We start from the raw sequence: 11,286 nt of genomic DNA, 5'->3' as shown, positions 1-11,286 counted from the left end.
ATACTGCATAAATCTCTATATACAACATAGAAACACGATTTTATGATATTTTTTAAAATTAGAATTCATTTGTAAATACCATTTTCTTATGAAACAAGGATTTGGAATTCAGTGAGACCAGAGTTGCTTGTAGTGTCTCTTTTCACTTCCGGGAACAAATTTGGATAGGCTGAAAAGTAGGTCATTGTCTGAATTGGTAAATGAGCCTCAAGTTTCGGTTTGTAGTCACATGATCTATTGAGACTAGCTGACGAAGATGGCAAACTGAGCGGATTTCATCTTCCTCTGGCCATTGAACGTTAGTTTCTCTCCGCCAGACAACATCCATTATGATTCAACACTATGAAAAGCAAATTATTTTGTTTGTCTGCTATCTCAAATGTTATTGTCCATATCAACCTAGAGCTCTGTGCATGTGCTCATGGTTGCCGTGGTAACGTTGAAATAGAGTCTCCGGTTCTCACATATGGTGACGTGAAACCTGACAACGTTCCCTGCACACCACGAACTGTTGTCAACTAAAATGCTTTTCAAAATGTTTGAAAAATCTTCAGTGCCGATCGATGTAAGCATAAAAAAGCTTCCATAATGCAGAGGCGGTGGTTTAGCCTAGTGGTTAAAGCATTCGCTGGTCACGCCGAAGACCCTGGTTTGATTCCTAACAGTGTGCGAAACCCATTTCTGGTGCCCCCTCCTTGATACTGCTGGAATATTGCTAAAGGCGATGTAAAACTAAACTCACTCACCCACGGCAATATGTGAATGTCGGTTTAAGAACCAACAGAGTAGCAGAGCATGTGGTTTTTAATCAAAATATCAGACTAATTTGCTCTAGAAGTTGCTCGAGTAAGGTTCGCGGACTCAGTAAAGCGTTCAAATACAATTATGGTGGATAGTATAGGAATACCTAGCATTTGGTATTCTGATAATTTTTTCAAACTATACTGCTATGTGTTTCTTAGAACCGGCACATTGGGCGAAAAGTTGTGAATAACTCTATGATTTACGTCCACACAGACTTTCATTCTCAATAGCTGTTTAGATATAGGATTAATTGGCAAAGCAGCTTAATTTATACTACTATATGCTGTATAAAAAGAATAGAATCCCTGCCTATGCATCCTAATTTTAGACGCCTGTTGTTAGAGCCATAACATATATTTTTAGAGCCTCAATATGTAGAAAATCTGATTTGCTTGTGCCATTCATTGGCAAACGTTTCAGTCAGTTCACAATAATATATCGCAATACGGGAACCCGAATCAGGATATATTGTAATCCTGTTGTTTTGCCCATACACAACCCTAGTAGATATGTAGAGGAAATTAACTGCTGATGCATCATTGACAAAACATATATATCCAATGCAACATTCCTCTCTTCCACTTGTGCCATACGTTCCCGATTTGTTTGTCACGTGAATGTTTCCGAATACGTGACATCGTCAGTTCTTCACAGTGATACACATGCTCTGTCATCGTATTTCATTGCTGAATGCGGCGTTAGGCAAACACTTTCTCATAATATAGCTGTAATGGTACACCTGACTCTGGTGTAAGCAGAGATTTATGATGGATGTGAAAATTTCGACTTTGGAAAACACATTACCAGTTGTAGCCCAGCTGATTCCAAGACAAAGTGTTAATTAGCAAAACAGTTCTCCCTCGCCAAGGTATGTCTACAATTGGAGGATGTATTCATAATTTGCTGTGTGTCATCTTATCTGCAGGCTTCGGAAATAATATCGCCTGAACACTGATATGTAGGTCCTCCTCAGCTGATTGACCACTTCTGTTCAGACAACTGACCGGCGATTTGTAAGATAACCACGAATGCATTGACATGTTATTGCTCAGTTCAATCTCTGAACCATTTATCGGCACCCGTGAACAGCCACCTCCTCGTGGTGGGTGCTGGGTAACGCTAAGAGTTGTTCAAACCCCCGTGTGGACCCGGGTCAAATAGGTCCATAGCACCCCATTGCTGGTCGCAAGGAGCGACCGAATTGGGCAACCTGTTTGCCGTGGGTTGCGTCCCTTGTCGGTGGAGGACGGTAGTCTGGTGGTTGGGGGCAGTAGGAGCCTGGAGCCGTGTTTCCGTTGCTCAACACACCACTTTCGCCCTTACTTCACCTAGACGGGTGGTAGAATCGGCCCGATTCTATCAATCGGCTGGTCACGCAATTATGTTTTGCACACTTATCTTATTGGGTATTGGTCATCTTGATTTCTAGTATACAAATGATTGCAAGATAAATTTGCCTAGAGTCCTATGCCAGAAGGCGGTGGCTCATGGGCCAATCTGGCATTATTGACCTCCGGGTTCTACTTGTCATCAGGTAAATGTCTAGGGCGGAACCAGCCTTACTTTCACTCTGTTTAACTATTGTAGCTACCTGTGTCTCTTTTGCTGGAGTATAGCATCCCTGTAACCCTGGTGCTTGTAGTTGGCTTCCACTTCGACACCGTCCTTGTGGACACTCCATGGTGGGTGGGGAGCAGGGATGTTGAATCTTTTCCCTTATCATGGCAACCTTACAATACACTGGTTCACGATCGAAAAGTAAAAGAAGGCATCTAGATACAGAAATCATTTCATCTGATGATGACAGTGTCTCACAGGATAATGCTGACTCATGGCCGCGGTTTCTGGTGGTAGATGGAATTAATGGTACACCCCTTAAGATTAATCCTTTTGTTGTTTCTAAGGCTGTTGAAGGGATTTGTGGAGACGTTAAGAACGTATCGCGTTTACGAAATGGATCCCTGCTAGTTGAATGTTTAAGACGTCAACAGTCTACCAATTTACTCAAAGCAAGCCATTTTGGAACCACTGAAATTTCTGTCTCGGTACACAAATATCTAAATTCTTGTAGAGGTGTAATCCGTGATCGTGCTAGATGTCTGTCTGACATGTCTGAGGATGAGATAGCGATAGAGCTGAAGTCTCAAGGAGTAACATCTGTGAAGAGATTTACTAGGAAGGAGCAAGACAGGATTGTTCAAACGACCACGCATCTTCTTACATTTGCCTTACCAAAAGTACCACCATCAATTAAGGCTGGTTATTTCAACATTGGAGTCGATGTGTATATACCGACTCCACTCCGTTGTTATAACTGTCAGAAGTTTGGACATGGGGCCAGGTCCTGCAATAAATCTCCAACATGCTGTCGTTATAGCAAAACTCATGAAGGTATGGATACCTGTACAGATGATATCAGGTGTGCTAACTGCAACGGTGACCACTTCTCTTCTTCAAAATCCTGTCCATTCTTTCAGAAGCAATCCCAGATTATCAAACTGAAGTATACAAAAACTATTTCTTTTTCAGAGGCAACAAAATTACTGACAACTCAGACTTATCCAACTCAGTCACATTCTCACTCTTATTCTGCTGTTGTTACCTCTTCACAGAGCAAAGTTGACAGAGCATGTCAGACAGACATCTGCTGGGTCAGTGATAAGCAATCAGTTATTCCTGAAGACAACAAATCATCAACGTTGGCTTCACAAACTGTTATTCAATCTGGACCTCCGCTTGCTCGAGAGCCCGAGACAGTGGAAAACTCACAAAATAGTGTAAAACTTACTAACAAGGAAAAGAAACAATCAAAGAAGAAAGGATCTAGGACCCTCAAACATGTAGAGGTGCCTTCCCCAGTAACATCCCCTGTAGAGGTTCATAACAACTTTGAACCTCTAGACATGGAAGTCACTCCATCTCCGACAACTCAACGGAGAGGATCTTCCTCAAGATCCCGATCTCCAGTTCAGCCTCCATGAGCTGTTCATTCAATATCCTTCAGTAGAACTGTAGAGGCCTTCAAAACAATTTCACTGATTTGCAACTATTAATTCAAGACTTCAAGCCAGCAGCATTATGTTTGCAAGAAACACGGATCTAAAACCCACGGATGACTTTCATATCAGACAATATGATTCATACCACTGTTTCTCACCTCCCGGTAATAAAGCTACAGGGGGATCTTCTATCTTGGTGAAGCAGGGAACTATCCACAGTCTTGTTCCTCTCACTACCCCTCTTCAGGCAGTTGCAGTCCGTGTTACTCTGCATATAGTTGTTACCTTGTGTCCATTGTATATTCCGCCATCATCGACTCTGCAGCAATCCGATCTTCAGATCCTTTATGACCAACTCCCATAACCTTGTATTATCATGGGAGACTTAAATGGTCATAACCCCATTTGGGGTAGCAGTAACACCAATGGGAAAGGAAAGATTCTTGAGGATTTCTTCACGAATACTGATTTATGCATTTTCAATGATAATCCTCATACATATCCTCATCCCGCGACAGGTTCATACTCCTCTCTTGATTTATCTGTTGCTGATTCCAGTTTATACAATGAATTTGAATGGTCAGTCCACGATGATCTTTGTGGAAGTGACCATTTTCCCACTATACTTTCAGCCATAAACCCCAGTGACGCTGCACCGTCGTCTAGATGGAACTTTAACAAGGCAGATTGGTCTTTATTCGAGATCTTATGCACTAACAGACTAAAACCAGAATTCTTTCTCAATGTGTCTGATCCTATTCAGATGTTTTCAGATGAATTAAACATGATTGCCGATGATTGTATTCCCAAGTCCTCTATGGTTCCACATATTCGGAAGCCATGGTTTACAACTGATTGCAAACAGGCTAGAAGGGCTAGAAAAAAGGCGGAAAAATATTTCCGTCGACATCCAACCGTCCATAACTTAAACCAGTTTAAAATTTCAAACGCCCAGGATCGTCGTACATTTAAACAAAGTAAACGACAGTCGTGGCGAAATTATGTTTCTAGAATTAACTCACGAACACCTATTTCTAAGGTATGGAATATGGTGAAGAAGATAAAAGGTAAATGTTCCAAATGTAATGTGCACCATCTTAAGGAGGGTGAAACCCTTTTAACTGAAAAAGCTGATATTGCTAATATACTAGGTGAAACGTTAGCTAAACATTCCTCCTCATCCAATTATTCACCGACTTTTCAGAAATTTAAAAACCATCAAGAAAGAAAGAATATTAATATATTATAGAATATATTTTAACTCAGATAATGGGGAGGATTATAATGAACTATTTTCTATTCATGAGCTCAATGCTGCTCTTGGGCAAGCTCATGACACTGCTTCAGGACCCGATAATATTCATTATCAGCTCCTTAAACATCTCCCTGAATCGTGTTTAGAAACATTATTGAATATCTTTGACAGTATCTGGACTTCTGGTAATTTCCCACCATCTTGGCGAAATGCTATAATCATTCCTATTCCTAAACCTGGCCGGGATCATACCGATCCATCTAATTACAGACCAATTTCTTTAACTAGCTGTGTTTGCAAGACTAAGGAACGTATGGTTAATAATCGTCTAGTCTGGTACCTGGAAACCAACGACCCCATCACTAACATTCAATGTGGCTTCCGGAAGAATCGTAGTACCATTGATCACTTGGTACGCCTAGAATCCTTTGTCAAAAATGCAATAATAAATAAGCAACATGCAGTATCGATATTCTTTGATCTCGAGAAAGCGTATGATACCACCTGGAAACATGGCATTTTGAAGGATTTACATGATTTTGGGTTGAGGGGTCGTTTACCTCTTTTTATATCTCAGTTTTTAAAAGATAGGCAATTTCAAGTCCGGGTGGGCTCTACTCTGTCTGACCATTATAATCAGGATCAGGGTGTTCCCCAAGGCAGTATCTTGTCTGTCACACTTTTTAGCATCAAGATCAAGAGTTTGTCCAAAGTTTTAAACGATTCAATTCATGGATCGTTATTTGTGGATGATTTTAATATTTCCTGTCGTGGTAAAAATATGCATACTATTGAACAGCAACTGCAATTGTGTTTAAACAAGATAGATAAATGGTGTCTTGAAAACGGCTTTAAATTTTCTAAAACCAAGACTAATTGTATACATTTTTGTAGAAAATGTAAACCGCGTAACGATCCTGAACTGTTTCTAAATGGATCTCCCATAAAAGTTGTAAAGGAGGCCAAGTTCTTGGGATTAATTTTTGACTCACATTTAACGTTTCTACCACATATCAAATCCCTCAAAACTAAATGCCTGAAGGCACTTGACTTGTTGAAAGTCGTTTCAAATTCTAAATGGGGAGGGGACCAAGCTACCCTCCTGCAACTTTATCGATCACTGATCCGGTCAAAACTTGATTATGGCTCCATTGTATATGGTGGAGCCTGTAAAAGCAGCCTGAAACTTTTAGATTCTGTTCACCATCAAGGTCTAAGACTTTGTCTTGGCTCCTTTCGAACTTCACCTGTTGACAGCCTGTACGTTGAGGCCGATGAGCCATCTCTTGAGCAGCGACGTATCAAACTAGCTTTACAGTATGTAACAAAATTATATTCCAGTGAGTCAAACCCTGCATATAACTGTGTTTTCAGTCCTCTGTGTGAGGATTTATACAACATGAAATCTTCGCTTGTACCGCCTCTTGGTTTATGAATTAAACCATTTCTTGCGGCCGGCATTGAGCTGGAAAATATAGCTCCTTCCCGTCTTCTTTCTTCTCCTCCTTGGCAGTTGGTTAGGCTCCAAGTGGACCTAACACTGACCACATTTAAAAAATCAGAAACTAATGAATTACAGTATAACCAAGAATATAATGAATTGAAACATAAATATAGCAGTTATAAATCCTTATTTACAGATGGGTCCAAGGACGGTGGCGCAGTAGCTTGTGCCACTGTCATTGGATCCAGAACAATATCTTCTAGATTACCAGACAACAGTTCTATTTTTACAGCTGAGGCTAACGCCATATTAACAGCTCTTAAATATATTCAAAGATGCCATAAACATAAACAATATATAATCTATTCCGACTCTCTTTCTTGCCTTCAGACTATTAAAAATCTTTCTTGTTAACATCCACTTTTAATTTAAATTATTGAATTATATAATGATCTTGCTACTGGCCAGTACGACATCGTATTCTGTTGGTTACCCAGCCACGTTGGCATTTCCGGTAACACAATGGCCGATCGTGCTGCTAAGGCAGCACTCAACAAATCTGTGACACCACTTCTTATTCCTTATTCTGACTACAAAGCTAGCATTAGAGCTTACACTCGTGATCTGATGCAGAAGATGTGGGACACCCAAGTAGGTATAAATAAACTACATGAAATAAAACCCTACATTGGTTATACATACTTGGGTTGTCAGTCCAGATTTGAGTGAGTGAGTGAGTTTAGTTTAGTTTTACGCCGCACTCAGCAATATTACAGCTATATGGCGGCGGTCTGTAAATAATCGAGTCTGGACCAGACAATCCAGTGATCAACAACATGAGCATCGATCTGCGCAATTGGGAACCGATGACACGCGTCAACCAAGTCAGCGAGCCTGACCACCCGATCCCGTTAGTCGCCTCTTACGACAAGCTGAGTCGCCTTTTATGGCAAGCATGGGTTGCTGAAGGCCTATTCTACCCCGGGACCTTCACGGGTCCCAGATTTGAAGAAGATACACTCATGCATACCTTTTAAAAGGTGAGGATCCTCCGTTTTGTATCCCTTGTGATGAGAGAGTCACGGTCAAGCATATCTTTTTAACACAGTCAGCGCTCATTTAATTATTGTTTTTTTTAAAGGAAATTGATTTCTTGGTTGAATTTTGAGTAATATGTTCTGTATATAAATGTATTTTAATGATTGGTAGTTTAGGTTAGGAACTAGAATTGTTAGTGGCTGTACCCTCAAAGGGGGTTGAAGTATTGTAAAATTATTGTCCTCCTGAGAGGGTACGTAAGTCCACAAACATTCGATGTAAATTTAAATCTACCAGGTTTTTAATCGTAGTATTCTTGTTGTTTTAGTTTTCGTTAGCATTTTGTATACTCGCCAGCGGTTGAAGGGAAGGTCGTAAATCCAACTAGAGTCCATGTAGGTAGCAAAGGTACTGTAAGTCACCATGGTCCCTGGTTTGGTGATCTACCTTCAGTTGTTGGCGATCTATAGCCTGATTTTATAGTGTATTGTCCTAATGGTGATGTTGTTTTTAACTTTACTTGCTAGTTTTAATTCCATTTGTGATGTTCTGGTTGTTTTGCTGTCCTTCGTTGACAGGTTTTATAGTAGACATATAATTAATTTCGATATTAGATGTTCTCGTCACGATATGGCTGAGATATTGCCGATGTGACGTTAAATTTTAACTCACTTACTCACTCACTGAACCATTTATCGTCTACTGCACAGTTCACTGTGATATCGAAAGGGCCTTCCTTGAATGAGAAATGTTTTTTGTTTACATAGGAGGAATTTAATTTTGTGAGTGAGTTGGACGTAACACCTCTTCCAACACAATTCAGTCAAACAACGCCTTCAAAATTATGTGAGGAAATAGTCATAGACGAGGAAGAAGAAGGAGGAGGAGAAGAAGAAGAATAAGGAGGAGGAAAAGAAGGAGGAGGAGAAGAAGGAGGAGAAGGAGAAGAAGAAAAGAGGAGAAGAGGAGGGAGACGAAGGAAGAGGAAAAGGAGGAGAGAAGGAGGAGAGAAGGAGGAGAAGAAGAAGGAGGAGGAGGAGGAGACGAAGAAGGAAAAGAAGGAGGAGTGGGAAAAGAAGAAGAAGAAGAAGAAGAGAAGAAGAAGAAGGAAAAGAAGAAGGAGGAGGAAAAGAAGAAGAAGAAGCAGAAGAAGGAGGAGGAGGAGAAGTAGAGGAGTAGAAGGAGAAGGAAAAGAAGAAGGAGGAGGAGGAAAAGAAGAAGGAGAAGAAGAAGAAGACAAAGAAGAAGGAGGATAGGAAGAAGGAGAAGGAGGAGGAGAGGAGAAGGAGGAGGGGAGGAGAAGAAGGAGGAGAAGAAGAAGGAGGAGAAGGAGAAGAAGAAGGAGGAGAAGAAGAGAAGTGTTTACTTAAGTTTCACAAGTTGTACGCTATAAAGAGCATCGTAAAATATAGGCATAGAACTGAGTACAACGACACGGCCTATGAGACCCTATATTGCATTTATAAAGAGAAGTTAAAATTTCATAATGAACTACTATAGTCGGTGTGATAGTGTAGCATTAAAGTAGTGTAATATTAGTAGGATTGTGAAATTTGTACCCGACGTTTTGAAGAAGGACAACATGGTGAAGTTAAATAGAGAAGAGGTAGGGTAATTTGTGAAGTGAAGAGGATTATACATGCGTGGGAGTAAAGCGGCTATTTGTTGAATAAACTGGCTGTCTTGCATAATGAAAGTGACCTGGTCAACAGGGAAGCATTGGGTAAAGAGCCATTCTCTACAGTCAAAGAGCCAATTTTTGCATAGACTTGAGATCAGACCGGGGCATGGTGTTGTTACGAGAGTGTATTTTCTGTAAATTGTATTATTGATTAAGTGATAATTATTATTGGGTCAGTTGCGTTTACTTCCGGGAGACTGCGAGAAAGTTCTAAGTTAGTGGCGATGTGAAAGCAACGCACGAAGTAAGCCTGGTTATCGTGTTGACCACCCGGACACACACGGATAAATGGAATACATCATTCGGCCAACATCAATCTGCCTGTCTTTGTAAACGCTTGACCTAAATGACCGCTGCCTGACAGCTCGCTGTGTTACATTCAATGTACTGTTTCTCACTCTCAGACCAAGACTTTGATATTATATTTGTGAGTCATTACTTTAGATTTGACTCAGGTGCATTGTAACCTCTATTGTGAATCTCTGAATCTTGCGTTTGTGTGTTCAATACATATTACTGACTATTTTAGACTTGTCAGTGTGATGTATTTCTGCTTCTGTGGGGATATCTTATACCTTTTGTTACGGCAAATTTCTAACCGTAACACTGTGTACGTCAGAGTTTGGCAGCTGTAAAGAACTAAGTAGTGACAGAACATTATTATACCACGATTTTCTGAATTTAGTAGACCATCTGCTAATTGCGTATTAATATTGTACTATGGCTGTTAAATTGCAGCTTTAACACATGATGAGGCAGGCGTAAGCCATTCACCAATCAGGCGGAACCAGTGGCGACAAGCATGCGCACACTGACATCCACAGAAACAGTATTTGGTCAAATCTGGGATTCGAACCCACGACCATCGGTATGACAATATATGAGACACAACTCTGGCGGACAAACAAACACGACACCTGAAAATCCGGGTTAGGATTGGTCCCCATTAACCTAAAACGAGGTGACCAGTAGGATCGGGTGGTCACCTTCACTGACTTGATTGAAACACGTCATTGTCATGTCCCCGGAGGGTTCCTAATTTCAGACTTAAACAACCACCTTGGGCATGACTTATGACGCTGTTTTGCAGTGACGATATTTTCCTAAAAACATAATCTATAGCTCCGACAACACTTCACACCTAAACGCATTCAATGCATGTTTTGATGTGTGAGTTTCAGGACGTGACCGACAAATCACGGAACGGAGCCGAGAAATCTCCGAAGATTGCCGAGCTTGTTTCAAGTATTACCGACATTGTTTCCGATAGGGGCGTTGTGTTTCTGTTATACCGCTAAACTACGATATCGCTGCAATTGTTTCGCGAGTGGGCGAGTGGGAGTTTGTTTACATTTGGGATGCCTTCAAATGCCTTCAAATTTGAATCACTTGGTCAAGGCCTGATTATTCATAGACTTCCGGCTTGAAAACCCGTTGACCCTCAGCCCCCTTCATGTGTCTGAATCTTACAAACCAGTCATCAGTCTCACATTACAGCCATGAAGTCATTCTTCGCTCGTGTTTCGCGCGAGGTCATGCCAACAACTTGTCCTTGAAGCAGTGTCCACCTGATGACAATGTTTCACCCTGGCAAAAAATATGTGCTTGTGCGCGTTTGTAAGCGTGTGTGCGTGCATGTGAGTGTGAGAGAGGGAGGGGTATACGAGCGTCGCATCTCTGGGTGTTCATCAGTTTGTTCGTACGTAGTATCTGCGTGTGTCCGTTTAAGTGAGTGTTTGTTCGTGCGTGAGTCGTATCTGACGATGCGTGTGCGTGTGCGTGTGCGTGTGCGTGTGCGTGTGCGTGTGTATGTGTATGTACGAGGCCAGACATACAAATACACTCAGACACGTCTGACTGCCGACCGGTCAACTGTTGTATTTCCCCTTTAGGCCAACAACCAGGAAGGATGTTAATAACAAATACAATCGCATAACTTATTTTGCTATGATACTGTGGGGTATCGATTTAAAAAAGATTTTAAATATTAGCGTTGAAATAGTCTACATTCTGAAGGTCAAATTTTCAGTATGAATCTGAAATCTAGTTTTCATAAAATCCAAAT

At 41.0% G+C, this 11,286-nt stretch overlaps 1 protein-coding gene across 1 annotated transcript; it reads left to right on the top strand.

The window, feature by feature from the left end:
* Positions 1–2,912: 2,912 nt before the first annotated feature.
* LOC137268825 (high mobility group nucleosome-binding domain-containing protein 5-like) lies at positions 2,913–10,519 on the top strand. The gene is made up of 5 exons (XM_067803387.1): positions 2,913–3,041; positions 3,417–3,662; positions 8,405–8,707; positions 8,741–8,941; positions 10,403–10,519. The coding sequence occupies exons 1-5, from the start codon at positions 2,913–2,915 to the stop codon at positions 10,517–10,519; spliced, it is 996 nt and encodes a 331-aa protein (XP_067659488.1).
* Positions 10,520–11,286: the final 767 nt, after the last annotated feature.

Source organism: Haliotis asinina, chromosome 16, assembly GCF_037392515.1.
Source record: "Haliotis asinina isolate JCU_RB_2024 chromosome 16, JCU_Hal_asi_v2, whole genome shotgun sequence".
NCBI lineage: Eukaryota > Metazoa > Mollusca > Gastropoda > Lepetellida > Haliotidae > Haliotis > Haliotis asinina.
Note: the sequence above shows the minus strand (reverse complement) of the source record. Positions and strands in the feature narration are given on the sequence as shown.